General features: G+C 35.5%; 1 protein-coding gene across 4 annotated transcripts in view; it reads right to left on the bottom strand.

Annotated features, from left to right (window-relative positions):
- Positions 1-18,446, bottom strand: part of LOC106051826 (isocitrate dehydrogenase [NAD] subunit gamma, mitochondrial-like) — a 39,968-nt gene extending 21,522 nt beyond the window's left edge. For 3 of the 4 annotated variants that reach the window (XM_013207032.2, XM_013207041.2, XM_056026518.1), the window contains exons 1-2: positions 18,132-18,445; positions 1,492-1,587 (exon numbers count right to left, since the gene is read on the bottom strand). In XM_013207032.2, the coding sequence (XP_013062486.2) occupies positions 1,492-1,587; positions 18,132-18,197 (162 nt within the window). In that variant the 5' untranslated portion in view covers positions 18,198-18,445. Of the gene's footprint in view, positions 1-1,491; positions 1,588-18,131 lie in introns of all 4 variants that reach the window. The other variant, XM_056026516.1, reaches the window with a different exon arrangement.
- Positions 18,447-19,507: the final 1,061 nt, after the last annotated feature.

Below are 19,507 nucleotides of genomic sequence, written 5' to 3'. Positions count from 1 at the left end.
AGCCATTGGAGCATGTTTAATGCAGGATTACCAAGGGACTTTACATCCTGTATTTTTTATCAGCAGGAAACTCTCACCAGCCGAAACTAGATACTCCACTATTGAACGTGAATGTCTGGCCATTGTCTGGGCCATTTCCAAATTCACCAAATATTTATTGGGTGCACACTTCACACTACTTACAGACCATGCATCACTAGCTTTTCTGAATTCAAAGAAGATAGCAAACGGATGATTAACACGTTGGAGTCTACAACTCATGGACTACCACTTTGATGTCAAGACAATACCAGAGCATTTGAACGTATTCGCTGACACACTGTCCAGATGTATATAGTTAATTACTTAGTTTCATCATTGTATTATCACATTAACTTTGTAATATGTTTATTACAGATTCAAAGTACCTTCGAAGAAAAGTTACTCATCTTTATTATATTTTAGTATAGCCTTATTTCATTTCGAATGTCACATCAAGTATACAGTAACTTGTTAATGTTTAGGGACATTATACATATTTTTTATGAACTATGATCAAAAATGTGCATCTAATTGTGTAACTATAATCATCTTGTAGCATTTCAACCATTTTTTTTATTTTTTCATGTATAATGTTTTTGGATATGTACACATTTTCACATTGGTATTAACCAAATGAGTTGTAATGTCATAATAATTTTTTTTGTGTATTATACGCATTTCTATTACCATACAAATGCTTAAGATAGCGGGGGGTAATATGTCACGTACACTATGACCATATATGGTAACAGTTTTGGGTTGTTTGCCGACATAGCTTGACATAGCTGGGAAAAAAACCAAGCATGTAATTAAATGAACTCCATTGGTTCTGAAAGTTAATTGTTGTACATTAGACTGCAATGATTGGTTGGTCTGGGAGGTGTAAGTTGTTGATCACGTGATTACGAGCTGAAACCCGGCGAAGATGCAAAATAGCCTCAGTCTTGTCTCGGAAGTTGTAGTATTAACATCTAACTTGTATGTAACGTGAAATTGAGAATATATATTTTATTTGTATCAAGACTCAGATATACTATTGTGTAGATTCAATTCAAGTACATTTTAACCATTGTAACTATTTGTGAATAGTGTTTTCAAGTTATTAATTAAAGTAATTGCTTTTGGATGAAGAGAAGTTTCTTCATTGAATTTAGATCGTACTTAGATCATATTTGTCAAGTTGTAACTCCTAGACCTAGATGATCCTCTTATCAATTGGCAACATTCTGTATGATCATATTATCAACATAGATTTGTCTACTTCTATACGATCATCTTATCGAAAGATCATTTCAAGATCCTCGGCAATCACGATCATTGATGGTGCAATATAGTTCAAGTCTGATCGTGACAGTAGCACCATCTTAGATTGTGACATCAACACCATTGATGATCGTGACAATTAATGAGGAATGCAGTATTTCCAGTGGCTCAATAAATAAATACATATTTAGTGTAGCTAATTCTTACCTGTGCTTGATACAAATGTGGAGCCCATACATATTGTCTTTTTGATTCATAGCACATAGAGACTGACCCTGCACTATCTTCAGTTGTCAGGAGTTGCTACAAGAAATAATTTTTTTTGTAGAGACCAGCCATTATATTAAAGAGACTAGTAAAGGTTCATCATTTAAAACTAAATATAAACTATTGTACATCTATAACAATAAGAAGATGGTGATGGCTGGATTATGTCCTTCAAATGTCCAGAAAAAGACCTCAGAATATGGTAGTGCGGGACCTGAAAAACAAGGGAGGGAAAATCCCTTGTGTTATGATGGAGAGAAAAGAAAAAAGTGAATGCCACAATGGGACAAGCAAAGCTGAGATGAACTAAGTTCTGCCATTTTATCTCTCATAATTATGGCTGACATCAGTGACACTTTTTTTGTTATATCTTTGCTTTTAATCTTGTCATTAGAAAAGGTGTATTTTTTAAATAGTCGTTTTTATGGCATTTTCTAAGTTTATTTTTAAGGGAAAAAAAAAAAGATTTCCACTATAAGTTAGTGTCAGTAATTTATTGATCCTTACAGAAATTTCTTGTGATTACAAGGACTCTTTTCTCATATAAAGACAACACAACAGAAAAATACACATAAATACAACAGACACAATATAAAGAATTATATATATATATAATAATGAATAATGTGTAATAATAATAATAATAATAATAATCTTTATTATCCGTAAGGAAATTTGTCTTACAATTTGTGCATTACACCAAACAAAAAACATTATAACTATAAGAAACCAAAGTGTACATTCACACCAGACTCACTCATAATTTACATGTGACAAAGTTTATACCAGATTGTTCTTATTTAATGATTTGATTGCCAGGGGAACAAAAGAGTGTTTGTGTCTGTTTGTCTTTGCTATAGGTGTCTTGTATATCTTTTGTGATGGTAAAATCACAAAATCCTGACACAAAGGGTGATTCTTTATTTCGAGGATCTTGTTAGCTTTTTGATTAGATGTTTGTCTCAAACAACTGCCCAAATGGGGTTTGTTTTTTGCCAATGATTTTGCCAGCAGCATTTAGGATTCTATTAAGTTTATTTTTATTTTTAATGCTCAGATTGCCATACCAGACAGTGATATTGAAACTTAAAATATTGCAGATGTGAGAGTGATAAAACATAGCCAAGGCCTTTTCGCTAACATTAAACGAGGACAGTTTTCTTAGTAGTCGTAATCTTTGCTGCCCTTTTTTGCTGATATAATCAGTATTTGCAGTAAAATTTAGTTTATTGTCTAGGATAGTACCAAGGTATTTAAAGGTTTGCACAATTTCAATAGTCTCTCCAGCTACAGAAACAATATCATTTTCCTTCTTGTCCCTACGAAAATCGATTATCATTTCTTTGGTTTTTTTTACATTTAATAATAAAAAATTATCTTTACAGTATTCCTCAATGTGTTCTAATTCTTTGAAATACTCATTTACGTCTGAGCTCTCTGAGAGCAGGGCAAGAAGAGCCACATCATCAGCGAATTTTGTGAAGGAGCAACAAGAACTATCGGATTGAAAATCATTGGTGTACAAAATGAACCACAATGGCGATGTCACAGCCCCCCTGGGGCGCCCCTGTGTTAACTATGCGTTCATTAGATATAACATTGTTTACCCTAACCCTCTGAGCTCTCTGGGTCAAAAATTCATTAGCCCATAGTATTATGTATGGACTAATCTGCAACGCTTTCATCTTTTCAATGAGTAAATGAAGTTGTATAGTGTTAAAAGCTGATGAGAAATCCATAAAGAGCAATCTTACATAAGTGTTCGGTAAGTCCAGATGTTTGTAGACACAGTTTAAAATATTTAGGATGGCATCGTCTACACCTTTACCCTTTTGGTAAGCAAATTGTAAAGGGTCTAACTTATTACAAAGATCATTCAGAAGAAACATTTTAACCAATTTTTCTAAACATTTAGACACAATGGAAGTAAGTGAAACAGGTCTATAGTCATTCATTTCCTTCGGTTTGGAAGGTGTAGATCTAGATTAATCTAGAATATATGTTTTCACCTTCTCTCATTACTAATGTCAAGAATTATCATATTGCTGCTGCTCTGCTAGTAGATCTAGACTATAAGAACTATTGATTCTCTAGATCAGTGGTTCCCAAACTTGTTTGTCTCGTAGACCCCTTGTCATGTTTTTTGGTTATCCGTAGACCCTCTGCTTAAGTTATATTGAATTTTTGAAAATTCATCAATTTCAAATTACACATTTTGTTTAAAATAATTTCTAACCAGTGACACGAGTAGTGAAAAAGTTTTTTAAACCTACATTTTAAGTTGGAATTAATTTTTTAAAATAAATGTATTAACAATATTCAAATTTAAACCATTATATAACAGTTAATATGTATCGTTACTATCACTATACACATTTTTTAAAGGTTTGCAAGCTTACCATCCGTTACTACGGAGATTATTTTTCATATAGGGATTTGTTGGTTTATGAAGTAGTTCTTCAAAACATTAAATATTAATGTGCCTTAAGTATCACAGTAAAAGTTTTCACAAAGAGCAGTTTTTCGTGGATTTCTTGAGCCATAATAATTTGAATAAAAAAATACATCATTACCAGACAAGGTTGACTCAGCCAGCTGTATAGAGAAATTTGTTGTTTGCAGAAATATGTCGTTTGCAAAGACTTATATAAGAAGAAAGAAAAATCTGACTATATTCCCACAGAGCTCAAGAATTTAGTGAACTCTTCTACAAATCCATTGCCCTAACAACCAATGAGTCAGAGTTTGCATGGATGGTTCTCAGAAAGCCTCCACAAACGGAGGAGCTGGAATACTCATTGAATGTCCCAATGGAGAAAAAATAATTTAAAAATTAACCACAGAGAAGAAATAGGAGCAGTGGAGCTAACAGATACCATGCTAGCGAATCGGCCAAGTTCGCCAAACAGTTAAATTTTTTCTTGACCAACATTAAAAATAGTTATTCAAAGCCTGACAAACTCTGATGTATCCTAAATGAAACAACTCATGATGCCTAGACTGATGTTCGGTGGTCACCTTGCCTGCTCGCATCTCCCGTCGGGAGATTTGGGTTAGATGCAATTATCCACATAATCTGGAGGAACATCCAAAAGATTTTGTACAAAACATACTGTGTGACCTGTTCGCCAATGTTAAAATAGAAGGAAGTAGAAGGCTGAAACACGTACCAAATGTGAGAAAACAAATACACACTTGAACATCGCACTTTATCAGGAAGAAAAGAAGAAACTAATAGTAAATTGTAAAAACGAGAAATGGACAAGCTCTCATTCGATATACAAGAAAGATGACACCTATTATAAACTATCCCGATAGAACCACCTAAAATTTTTCACATCAGAACCGTACACATCATAATGAGAAAACATATGTTCCGGAAGCTCAAAATTGGGACCATTGAAATTTGTCCTATTGGAGTGTCACCAGAGAATGCCGCCAATGCCTTCAAAATTGCAGTCTTCACCAAGAGGCCCAAAACAAGACACCGGTCACAAAACCCAAACATGAAATTCTTTTAATGATATAAGTTTGTGTAAGAGTTTTTACTATTTCTTCAATGGCTAGTAAAATCAATAATTTACCTATCATGTGTAGATTTTCAGTATTTTACTATAGTCATTTTCTCAATGTCATGTCAAAGAGAGTTTTTGTGGGTGTATTCTGAACTTTATCTTAGAGTGTTGCAAACTTTTATCTTTTTATTAGGGTGGTATCATCTCAAATGATCCTCCAGCTTAATTGGTTTCATAGCATCATAAAAAATGGCACATTAACACTCGCTTGTTTGACAAGGAAGTAATGAAGTTCAATTTCAAATATTTAACGCTGTACAGTCTACATTTATTTATTTTTAAGTTATAACTAGACAAAACTACACTATTTAAATATAGTTATTAAATTAAACAAAACAATTTTTCATTCAATCAGCAGGATAAAAATTTTAAGGATTTTCTAAGGTACAAATCATAAATGTGTGTATGAAAAAAAATTCCAATTGTCAAAATTAAAGTCACGACATGCTGAATTAAGATTCTTTATCGTAGACCCCCGTGCACATCTCATAGACCCCCAATTCCCTTTTTAACTTTCGTAGACCCCTTGGAAGTCTTCGTAGACCCCTGGGGGTCTATATAGACCACTTTGGGAATCACTGCTCTAGATTATACAAGTGATAAATGGGATAATAAGGGTAGTTACTTTTTTATCAAGAAGATTTAGTTCCCTTTAATACACTATTGAAGTCTCTGTTGACTGTATTCATTGCCACTTTCTCTAGAGTCTTTAAACTGACCAGTGTACATTATTTTGAACTGAATCCATGTAATGTTTATATAATTCTTTTGTTGTTGTGCTCTGACAGTGTTACTTAAGAGGAGTGTGCTGCTATTATGGGAATGTGTTTTTTGATAACGAGCTATATTTGTTATTAATCAGTTGGTTTCTATAAATATTATATGTCTACTTAGTCTCTTTTCCTCTCCTGTATGTGTTTTTTTTTTCCGCAAAGATCAGATTCGGGTCGAGTAGTATTTAAAAGACAAACTTTTGCTTTGAGATGGACAGTAATGTGTCTCAGGGATGACAGTCACTTGATTGTTATGACCATATCTTTCCTACTATACTTTTTATAAGACATCGTTTTTTGATTGAGATGGGACACTAGTGTGCCTCAGAGATGGCGTCCCTTTGATTGTTTTGACCTGAACTATTTTTATTTTTTCAAAATTTTTTTTTTTGTTGGCCTTTATTTCCATATTTTTTAGTTGCAACTGAAAACTTATTATTATTATTTGTATGTCTTAGTGAGTTGTATATTTAGAATCTAGAGGCTATGATCAATGCTAATATAATTTGGGACCACGAAGAACCACTGGACTAACTTGCCAGTACAGTACAGAAGAAGTCACTGGTCTTATCATGACTCTTATGACTAATCATAGTACAAGGTCACAATACTATTATACTACTCATATAGATCTAATCTAGATGTGTTTTGTGAACTGTGTCACTACTGTGGGTAGACAAATAGTGGTAGATCTATTGAGTCTAAGGGTGCACCGGATAGTCGCTCCGGCTTCTGGAGAATAGTCGGCATTTTTTCACTATTCGGCAATATTCGGCTACGGTCAAATATCACTACCGAATAGTAAACCGGATAGTAAAAACTACAGCGTAGTACCTATATTTCTATTAATATTGTTAAAAGCCTCCACACTAAGTCTTTTCCAGATACACCAAATGGAGGTAACACTTAAATATCAAAACAACACAAAAGGCAAACAATATTAAGGTAGTCGACGCTGATAAACGATGTCGAACAAGAAATTTAAACTAAATCTCCATGTCAATATAAATATGCCAATATTCATAAATTGGACATGATTCAATAATGTCAGTTATGAAATACGTTTTTGTTTTTCTTCTTCTTCATCGTTCTCATTGTTATGTTGGAGTGTTCATATGACTAGACCAATACATGAGATGAACTGCGCAGTGGTTTCCAAATCAGGGAGCTCTCCATATAGTTTTCTTTCTATTGGGGTGATTTGGGGCTAATGTCTTATACGGGCCTCTTGGTAGAGAGAGCAGTTTTGGAGGTCGTGGTCGGCATTTTCTGGTGATACTCCACATGGGCAGATTTCACTGGTTCCAATTTTGAGCTTCCGGAACATGTGTTGTCGCATTCTGTTGTGTCCGGTCCTGAGTCGAAAGATTAGACGTTGGTCTTGTCGGGATAGCTTATAGTAAGCATCATCTTTCTTGTGATTTGGATGGGAGCTCGTCCATTTCTCATTTATTTTATCTACAATTAATTTCTTCATTTCTTCTGGATAGAGTGCAGAGTTTACTTGTGAGTTTGTTCTCCCACTCTTGGCGAGTGTGTCTTTGTTTTTGTTTCAAATAAAAGAATCTAATTTGTTTTTAAAACTATAAACTATGACTATGCAGCAAATATCTTTTAGTACAAAGACAAGGCGTGTTAATCATAATAGAAATACATGTGTAGATGTGCGGGTATAACTCCAGAGATGAACAGCCCCCACCTTCTTTTTTTTTGTTTAGTCCATAACATTGAGCTCACAGATAGACAGCTGACCACATTAAGCCAGATGTCAACGTGTTGACACTGTCTAGAGGACACATCTTATGAGGGAACTGAGTTTGTTTACTTGGAGAAGAATTTTTATTAGGGGGCTGGACTACTAGCCACACCTCTATAAGGTTAATCTGGTATGAGTTTGTTTATTATGAGATAGGTTGTCAATCAAGGGTTTGGACCACAAGCCACACCTTTTATACTATTGACCGGGTAATAAGTTTGTTTACTTTGAGTTAAGTTTCAATGGACCTCATTCACCAATTGTAAACAAACAACAGTTAGCCATGTGATAATATTGATAAAACAATGAAAAAAATGTATCACATGACAGCCTTTATGGATTGCGTAATTTGAATAGAAGATATAGAGAACCATGTGGCAAAATGTTTTTTTTTTACGATTGGTGAATGAGGTCCATTAGGGGGCTGGACTACAAGCCAAACATCTACGCTGTTGCCAAGATGGCTAACTTGGAGATAAATGTCAATTATGAGGTTATACATAAAACACACACCTACAGAGTGATTTTTTTGCAACCCTAAAACCAAGAGTATATTATTAATAATTATTATATTTAATAGCTTAGATACAAATAGAAAGCATCTGTGTATATTAGCATAGAAGACACTGACCAGAGGTATATAGGGAGGGCTCAAGAGACTCAACACCCCAAACTTCTTACTTGTTTAATCCATGACGCTTAATGTATTGATAGACAATGACCATTCTTAACGCAGAATGGATTAACGCAAATTGTTAAGACATACTGACACTGTCTAGAGGTCACTAGATGATGACACTTAGTTTGTTTACTTGGAGAGAAATGTCAATTAGGGCGCTGATCTACAGGACACACCCCTACAAGTATTTTGTTACACAAGTCACGGGTATAAAAGGGCCTTTAGTAAATTGGACAGTAATAATAATGACTGATAAAAAGTCACTTATATGGCATTACTTTAATGTCAAAACAATGGACAACTCTAAAGCAGTTTGCAATGCATGTAAAATAGTACTGTCACATGGTAAACCAGGCAAATCTTACTCTTGTGTTACCTGTGTCTTGATTGAATAACAATATTCTTAATAATAATTTAAGATTGTCAAGTAACTCCTCATTATTACTGGTATTACTTAAGATATATACTTAGCCACTAGATCTGTTTGTGGCCTTTAAAACACGAGCCTAATGACAAATTGATGGTGTCGAATACATGAACACAAACATCTACCTACATTATAATTAAGAGAGATTTACACTATAAAACCAAGATTGCACTTTACCTTTGAAAGATTTACATAGTTACATACAAGTTTATATATATTCTACATTCCACAAACTACTTTACAATTGGTGGGCTCATACATAACATACACACACAGCCTCATACATACACACACACTATCTCATGTTACAAAGATTAGTTTATGATAAACATATCTGTTAAAAAATGCTGTTAATTTTAATTTATCAATCAGTAATAAGAGTCTAAAGCAAGAAAGTAAATAAAAGAAAAAAAAATAATATGAATAGTATGTTATATAGAAGATTTGCTAAAACTTCAGTAAAACGAGCTGTTTGAGTCATCTAGGTATTCGGCAGGGCAGAATATCAAATTTTACTATCCGGTCATATCCGGCTCCGGCCAAATATCAAAAAGTACTATCCTGTGCATCCCTAATTGAGTCACAGTCATCACAGTGTGAGACACTGATCTGAGCTGAGAGTGAGTGTGTTACAATACAAGTGTTGATTATAATTATAAAAATACTTTTTTTTTAATTTATAGACTAATATAGATGATTAGATCTCTAGATTCTATAACTACGTGATTTTCTTGACTTGATAAAAAAAAATTTTCAACTTGATTTAGGACAATTTAGGTCTACTTACTCTCAATAGATATGTGAAAATCCGTAAGACCGGAAGTTAAAAAATGTCATCAAATTTTGAGATAGTTTTTATCTTACTTTCTGTACATAGGCCCTTAATTGAAATCGATTATGATTTTAAATCCATTGGAATCGTGGCTAAAAGAGGTGAATATGGATACATTTTATATTGAGGAACACTTTTTTCATGTGGACTTTTAAAAAAAATGTGTATTTTCTTACTTTTTGTTTACTTGAAAGTATATGTATTTTTCTTTTTACTGATACTCATTTCAGGTTATGTTTTAGAACTTGATTTTTTGGTAAAACTTTACATCGCAGGACCCTTATGAAGAATGTTACGCAAGTGGCAGCACCGCGCTGTCTATCGCTACGGTAATCAGGTCACAAGGTCACTACCGGCTAGACGGTGTCGGTAGTATCATGTAGGCCTAATAGTTCGTGATAGATCTAGTCATTCGCTAATGATATGAAAACTCTGGATCTATATTATGCAATAAAAAAAATATTTAAAAGGCTATAAAAAATAAATAATGAGAATGAATTAATCTTTATTTTTTTAATTTGTTTTTTTTTAGTTTGTTTGTGTCACAAATGTATGGTACCGTTATCCTATATATGTACGGGTTATAGGCCTATATTTATATATTTTTGCTGACACTATTTTTTTTTTCATTTGTAATGTTTTACAGACCTAAATTATTATTTTTTAATTTATTGATTTAATGTAATTTTACTTTAAAATTAAAGTAAACCATAGTCTATGAAGTAAACCAATCATATTGGGTTTCGTATATGTGCAACATATTCTTTATTTTATTTTCAAATTAAATTAAACTGAATGGGTTTCCTTATAAGTACAGATATTTATCTGAAATCCACGCATTTTCAATAACAGTAGCTAGATGGGTATACCGCTAGATGTTTATGAAGAGTAGTGTGTAGCCTAACATATGCTCGCCCCTCCTCCTTTCACATTCTGGACTTGGAACCAGACAACGGAGGAGTTACCGCCATTTTAACTAAAATGTAACTGTTTTTGTTTTTTTTTATATTTAAAGCCGGTAGAGGAGACATATGCTATACAATACAAAGGCTCAGTGCTGATGTAAATGAAATAAGTTGCAGTTGCATTTAAACCGTATAAACGAATATAGATATAAAAAAAAAGAGATGAAAGCTAAGCCTAAACTAGAAGATGTTCAAATATAAGAATATTTGTGATTCAGTTCTAACGTGTGGCTCTCAAGCATAAAATTTAAGAAAGTAGGCCTACACTGGAGTCACAGTGGAAATAACACGCTAAAAATTTACCCCACAACTAAAAAAAATCCAGTTTCATTGAACAGTGGTCTTATTTCTGCCAGATCTCTACAAATGTTTTTTTTTTTTTTATTATTTCAAGTTGTGAAATCCACCGTAAAACATACAACGCTCAAATATTAATTGTATAGAGGCTTTTGTGTAAAGAAAGATACATAGATTACCATGACCATGATGTCCACTTTTGTCTTCAGGAACCGATAATAAATGAGCGCTCGGCATTAATTTGGGATAGACATAGTTTCGAGCTACATCATTAATTGTATGTATGAAGAATGATATATTTAAACTATAGCGACTACTTTTATGTCCACATAGACTTCGCAAATGTCATAATTAAATTAAATACTTAGTTCAGCTACACTAGAGTGAGACTAGAAGCAACTCTAAGGCTTTTACATAAAACCAGTGAAGTGAATTGATATCAACTGTATTAATAGATAATGATAACATATGTCTCCCCATTTTCTACACTGATGTTTAAGTGAATTACAGCTAGGTACCAATTTATGATCAAAGAAATATTTATAGAGACAAAGTCAAGTGACGTAAGTTGTAACTTCCAATGTAATAAAGTAAGCATTAAGTGAATAGGAAACAATGAAAAAAATAATCAGTTGGGAAAGTGAGAAGCAGATAAGCTAACGGAATCTATTATGTCATGACATGAAGCTATATGAGACAACTAAAGAATTGAAAAGATTGAAACTCACACTGGGTTTTGTATCCGAATCAATCAGGAATAAAAAATTGAAAGCGACGATGCGATGTTCACTGTTGGATAGCTTGATAATAAACTGCCCTAACTAAAACGTGGACACATGACTTAAGACAAACAAACCAATCATGCAAATCTGTCGTGGGTTATCCAAATGTGTGTGATTTGACCATTTAAGTGAGGGTTACATGACAAAACAGCAGGGGGTGTGATAGGAAGGGATGGGTGGATGTTGACAGTCTAGCATGTGGCGAGGGAGTTACGCAACATGTCCATCTGTCTTATATGGCCTGCGGGCTCATGATGTATTGTATGTATTGAGTATGTAAACCTACATTTATTACTTAAAAAGATTCATGTATCTTCAACTGTATAGCTTTTAAAAAGAAACATTTTAGATATATAGACAGAGATGAGGTAGAGAGATAAAGGATAGATAGATAGATGGATAGAGAGAGGGATAGATAGATAGATAGAGATAAGTTAGACAGAGAGAGGATAGATAGGTAGAGAGAGAGAGGGAGGGATAGATAGAGAAAGGATAGATAGATAGAGAAAGGATAGGTAGATAGAGAGGGATAGATAGATAGAGATAAGTTAGACAGAGAGAGGATAGATAGGTAGAGAGAGAGGGATAGATAGATAGAGATAAGTTAGACAGAGAGAGGATAGATAGGTAGAGAGAGAGAGGGAGGGATAGATAGAGAAAGGATAGATAGATAGAGAAAGGATAGATAGATAGAGAGGGATAGATAGAGAGAGATAAGTTAGACAGAGAGAGGATAGATAAATGGATGCATAGAAAGAGAGATACGTAGATTTTGTTTATTTATCTAGCTAATTATTAGAATAATTAAATAAAAAGTGTGTTTATTTAAATAAACTATATAAAAATCCCATTTGTATAGTTATTTGAAACATTTTCACCATTTCCTATTTATTTGCTACGCGCGTGCTTTACTGCCCCGTCGGCGTTGTGTCTTACCGTAACCAACGTATAGGATCTCTGTTCTCCGGCGCAATAGTTCTTCTCACGTCTGCTATCAAACTCGCTAGACGGTCTGCCATAAAACACGGATATATTGACTCCCCCCCCCCCCTACCAAATAAAAAGTGGGGTCAATTAGCCTGGTAAGGGGATGGTATCAGCATCATACTTACTTCTATTCGGTGCTTTTTTTTTTCTAAAGAAATAGGTGCCGGTACTCACTAATAAATTAATAATAAACGTTAAAATACAAGAGAAGTAATATTTTTTCCCAAATTGAAAAAGGTGCCGGTACGCCGTATATACATTCTATTTACATACATGCGAATGTTTGCTCTTTCCCTACGGCTATGTGGCTATCGCCCTCTAATCTTGTCCACTTTTTTTTTAACATATCTATGCCATCCAGTAATTAAGGTCAATTCTCTTAATACCTACGTCGTTCCTTTCCTCCATTTCTCCCCATTGGACAGTTTGGCACATGACATAGCGCTAGACAGAATGGAGCCCCCCCCCCACCACCTACCAACCCCGACCCACCCTCACAGACACCTAAGTAATAATCTCATTTGTAAGTGATACATTTTGTTCAACAGGCCTGTTTGTAACTTTGTTTTGTTACAGAACTATAATTCCAAGCTCTAAACAAAAAAAAATGTGGGAGGAGAAATTAAGTGGACCAATTAGATTATACTCTAAATTTTTGGCATTTTTAGGATTCAAGCATAAATTGTGAGTGATAGTCCCAAATGTATTAATACAATAGAAAATATCAGATTGAGTAAAGGTTGCAAATAGGCGACTAGATAAAGAATATTAGGGTTCAGAACTCATCTCAATTTTTACTCTTATACTGAATAATTTTGTATAAATTCTAAATTTTCCAAAAGAAAGTTTTTCTTAAAATAGAGCTAAGCAGAAAATGGAAGAGAGATAAGAAGCAATAGCGGCCATAGGGTGTAGCTAATGGGGCAAGCACCCCAGGCCCTACGTCTGAGGGGGGGGGGGCGCGATCGGAGATTTTATTGTCACAAACGTGATCACTACATATTTTCAGCCTAAGTGTTTTATAGGCTACTGTGCATAGACACGTTTAACCAAGCTACGACATTAATCCGAGAGTGGGTACATGGCAAGTGGTTGAAATCCTGGGATGGCTCCAACAAAGCCCGTGGAGTCTGGCAACATTTGCGTCGCCCGGACCGCGACGATCCATGGTGGAGGCTAAAAAGGTCGAAACAATCTATCATTGCGCAGTGTAAAACGGGGCACTGCCCTGTTGGTGCTTACTTTGCCAGGTTCCGGCCAAATTTTGATGCCCGTTGCTGACACTGTGGAGAGTCGGTGGAGACAGTGGCGCGTCTCTTGCAAGAGTGTATGCAGCTCCGAGAGCTGCGGGATAGTTTGTCTGCAGTCACTTAACCTGTATGGGAGCTTGAAGGTACGACTACGCCTAACAGAAGAGTTTCTCGCCAAGGCTCTACGGGAGGACTAATCCTTCCAGTCTTGTTACCAATTGGGGTTCATATCAGGTGCATAGACATCGAATGTTCATACTCTTGTGTGGCATGACTTCCACATGGAGATCACAGATTTTTCTGCATCGTAGAAGCCCATTAGAATGTATCTTGCTATCAACTTCTACGAGAAGTTCAGATGACTCGTGCAACTTTGATACACTCTTGGGCTCTCCAGCTACTGCCTTAAATGCATTGTAGATGAGAAAAGGTCTCATCTTTGTTAGGCTTTTCCCCTTTTCTGTACACCTGGCCACCAGAAATGATGGCTTGATAGAGTTTCTTGTGCCCTCCTTCTTTCTTTCTTCCATTCTTCCTTTCTTGCCCAGACATAAATCTGGGGCAAGTAGGTTTTTTTTTCTGTTGTCCATAGACAATTGTGGCTGTTCATCACTTGTGCTCCCCACCCGCCATCGAGTCCAACAAGGGTCGAGCCATTCGGGTGTTCAGAATGAACCCACCAGGGCTATACCGGTGCTATTTTCCATACTGATTCTCGGTGGACACTATCAAACGCTTTCTTAAAGTCTACGAAACTGATCGTTAGCCATTATTGGTTCTCAATACTTTGTTCTATGATATTTCGTAGAACGAAGATATGCTCTGCACATGTTCTGCCTCTTTGGAAGCCTGCTTGTTCTTCTCTGAGCCTCTCATCTACAGATTGTTGAAGCCGATAAAGGCACTTTTCTTATTCCATATGCTTGGACAAAAGTATTCAAATGCCCTGTCTTTCACCGTGACTGAGCAGGGCCTGAGATATCTGCGTTTCACCACCAATATACCCGGCAAATTCAGTTGATTCATAATGCTCTTGCTCGTATTTTTTTATTTATTTATTCCAAATCAACGTTTTGACTCGTACGAAGTTGAAGAACTTTCTAATATACCTTTTATAGTGCAAAGAATTGCAAGCCTATTATTAGATGTACATGGTTGGCCATCATCTCATCTCTGCCTGTGGTCCCTTATGGGACATAGGCCACCAGCCAGCTTCTTCAAGGCGTCTCGGTTCTGGGCATGTCTCTCCAACTGTCCCCACGTCTTGCCCATCTGCTTGACATCTGCTTCCAAATTGCGGCGCCATATATTCCTGGGCCGTCCCTATCTTTCTCTTTTTAAGTCTGTCGAGTATGATGATAGTCAGTCTGTTGTAAATATTATCCTTCTCTTCCTCTTCACTGTCATTTGTTGTTAAGACACTATCTAAGTTAATCCTCTTCTTCACTGAATGGAATGAGGCTGTTATTATCCATGGTCCATGCGCTTCTCATCCTACCAGTGCCCTCTGAGCCCGCTTAGACAGCATTATACCATAATGTGTCATTCTTGGAGGATCGTGTTTCAAATCAGGAGCTTTGAAACTGGATACAGCAGCTCCCTGATTGACCCTTTAGGTCGATGACCTATGCTGGTAGCTCAGCTCGACCAGCCGATTGACTCAGAGCGGGCCATCTGGGCTACAGGACTAGAGGAACTTTGAACCATTTTTTTGACGCACCCTGTAGTTTACCCTTACGGCTCAGGCCCCCCCCCCCCCACAAGACACCCGCCCAGGTCCCCGCGCACTGCTGGATTTGAATTTTTCCATTCACTCCAAGCACACCAAAAGTTACCTAATTTAGTTGGCGTCTATAAACCTTTGCATTTTATACTAGGTTCACAAACTAGAAAATGCACAGCTTTGTAAACATTTTATAGAGATTTTTGGACGTGTATCTTAGTTTATTTCAAATATTTGGAAGTAGCCTATTCCGTAAAAATTTTATCTACTTATATGATGCTAGGGTCACTTGACCTAAACAATAAAGAACTTGAAAAACCAAACAGCGGACCTGGAAGAAGATGGATCTCCAGCTGTTCGGCGCCAGGATTATCCGACCTTCACCATCATCAGTACAAGGAACGTCAGGACCATTTACGAGACTGAGAAAACTGCAAGTGGCAGCAAAGATGAGAAACATAAACCTTCATCTTAAGAATCAGCGAGTCAAGTTAGACTCTCTCCAACTGTCCCCACGTCTTGCCCATCTGCTTGACATCTGCTTCCAAATTGCGGCACCATATATTCCTGGGCCGTTCCTATCTTGACGACTACAGGTATAAACAAATAGTTTGAGAACATCGCGCAGGATGGACAACAGAACAAACTGAGCGTGCTGGTACGAACCTCGCCGATAGCGAAAGAAATGAAGTTGCCATAAAAAAGGGGATGCACAAAAAAGCAGCCCTGTTAGATAGCCCTAAAACAGGAGCATTCAGACATACGAACAGTGGCTAACTTTGCCGCTTCGGAATCGGCTTACTTAGTAGGATCCGATTGTTCGTGGACTCAAAAAGAAACACAAACTAGTTTTTCATGTGAGTACATTATTTACATCCTTTGTCTTTCAAGACAGAAGGAGACATATTACGGTCGGCAACTTCGTCATGGTTAACAAAATGTCCATTTGTAGCGTACTCGTAATATAAAAATCCAGTTATGGATTTACGGCAGTACGTCAACCCTGTGCCTATATTTCCGCAAACATATAAATATACAAAATACACATTTTTTGCTTGCATATTTAATAATTATAATTATTTTTAAAGTAGAAAAATAAGATTACATACTCTAAAAAAAAAAACGAGAGCAGAAAAAAATGTATTTCAATACGTATTTAAAAGAAACAAAACAGTTAACACACGATTAGATTTATCACGATTAGATTTATAATATTATTTTTTTAGCAAAGATACGTAGGTCTGTAATTAATTAATAATATATTAATAAAAATTCCCCAATTAAAAACATAAAATACCATCTAAACATTAATAGTTATTCCAAGAATAAATTGTACAAAAAAATCTAAATCTATATTACATAGAGGAGAGAGAGAGAGAGAGAGAGAGAGAGAGGGCAGTGACCGGGCGCGCTCTGCGCGCAAGCAGGTGAGGTCACGTCAGTACGTCATCATACGTGCGGATAGACAGCTGCCAAATAATTGACCTGAAAAACTAGGGTCCTGCGATGTAAAGTTTTACCGATTTTTTTTGTGCTAATAGAATATATATCTGGCCATATTTCTGCCAAGTTTTATCACGATACCATGCTCACTTTAATTGTTATCGATTATAATGTTGATGCATAAATTTGCACTGCTCCCTATGGGATTTTTAATTTTTTTGAAAACTAAACTATTTTAAGAATAAAAACTTGCATAGGCTAGTAGATATAGCAATTATGTATAGGTCTAAATAGATTTTAAAGAGTTTTATTGGTCGCTTCTATTTTTTTTTTAATTTAAAAGCGCATTTGAAAAAAATTGTTTCAGGCGATTTTGATCCCACTTTATAAATATTTTGTTAATTTCTCCCATCACAACGCCGCCATTTTGTCCACACCCCTCAGACATTTCTTGTAGCTCTAGACCCGATAATTTGTTTATTTTATCAATTTTTACATACATTCTAAACAAGTGAAGTTCATAATTATAAATGAAATCAGATTTGTGAGCTAGAAATTTACTTATAATAATAGATCTACTATTAAATTTCTTATTTAATAAGTAGATTTATCCTCTACGAAACTCAATTCCAACTTTTTAACTTTTTGAGCGGGGGGTGTGTCTCGCTGGCTTAGCGAGCGAGACGTTCTCTACTTCGTTGTTCCATGTTAACCAATGTTAGGTCAAAACGCCACCAAAAAAATCATAACTTTCTAACTGTTTAACTTACATTCATAATTTATACACCATTGGAAAGTTCTTTCAAAGTATTTTAATAATGTACTAACAAAAAATTGTTTTTTCAAAGATAATTTTTTTATGTCACATCCCTACTCTCTACTCTACTTGTCTTGTAAAGGACAGTGAATATGAATGAATAACTGGATCTAGTTACTAGTACTATATATAAGTTATAAGTGTAATAAGTTATAATAATATATTAATTATAAATTATAATAATAAGTTGAGTTAGATCTAGACTAGCATTCTAGTTCTAGAATCTATATAGATCTAGATTCTAGTTCTAGAATTCTAGATTCTAGCTACCTACCGGCAGTAGAGATTTTGCTTTTAAAAAATATTTATGACCCAATCGATATCGAAAAGTCGCTGACATTGTAACTGATTGTTAACTAATTTAAATTAGAATAGATATGATATTATGATTATGATATAGGTCTATCTAGATTAATATAATTATCAAGAAATAAAATTAGACACTTCAGATTCTTGATCTAGATCTTGACATTGCTAGATATAGATCTATATATATAATTCTAGATCTAGATCTAAAATAGATTTCTAGATCTACAACATTCAAAAAGATTCAATGACTTTTAGATAAGCTAAAACCTAAAGCTGAACTGTTTAATCATCAAGTACTATGATCTAGTTTCTAGCAGTTAACAATACATTTTTATTTCGCTCTTTTCATTTTAAAATAGTAATATTTATAACAATAATATTAGATAGGCTTACCTATAGGCTTGGAGATAAAGCGTTTATGGAAGTTATCCAAAATAACAATACACCAGGTCTCGGATTGCAGATGCCATACACAACAGCAGCAGAAAGAAGGGTGAAAATGCAATGGCGCCTGGTGATTACATATGCCCAACCTGTGACAGAAGCTGTGTATCAAGGATTGGCCTCTTTTCATTTTGTAAAATGTTTTACATGTTTCGGATGTTCCTTCAGAGTTGAAGATTTACTTGACGTTTACTTCCTAGTCCAAACCTCCCGCAGGACGACGGGGGATGGGAGCGGGCAGGGTCTGAACCCTCGACTGTCGATAAATCCGAACAGTCCAGCGCGCAAACCGCACGGCCAGGCAGCCATCCATCTTTAGCCACACACGAAGTTGCAAAGGGAAAAGATCGTCTCTCGAGACGTAAAATGCCACATAATACTAACTGGTAGGTGGTTTTTTGTTTTTGTTTTTTTTTTTTTAGTTCTGTATAATAGCCTACAGTTCCCATATAGCAATTAAATAAAACATTGATTGATAGCACCACTATAAGCAGCACATTTTGAGGGGAAGGGTTAGAGCCGAAATCCGAAAAAAACAAAAAAGTAGGAAGTCAGCCGCAGCTATATAATAGATGTTTTTCCAGCGCAGAAGGCGAGGTGAAAGGAGCAACACTATAGTTCCCATCTACGGAGTTCACAACCAAAGGGGCAGCTATAGGACAAGTTAACAATGGGTCAATTTTGTATAGGCCTAGCTCAGAAGATCCAGCAGAGTTACTTAAAGTCCCTGCAGTAACCAACATCGACAAATACCATAATTATTCGTTCGGAAGTAGTAGGCCCCTATTAGCGGTGAAAGGCCTAAAAAAGAGAAAAAAACAGCCGGAGTTAATTGACACCATCCATGGCAAACTTCTACAGAGACATGAGGAGAAACCATGATAAACACACTATTTA

The sequence above is a fragment of the Biomphalaria glabrata genome, chromosome 4 (genome assembly GCF_947242115.1).
Source record: "Biomphalaria glabrata chromosome 4, xgBioGlab47.1, whole genome shotgun sequence".
Classification (NCBI taxonomy): Eukaryota; Metazoa; Mollusca; class Gastropoda; family Planorbidae; genus Biomphalaria; species Biomphalaria glabrata.
This window is presented reverse-complemented; position numbering and strand designations above follow the sequence as displayed.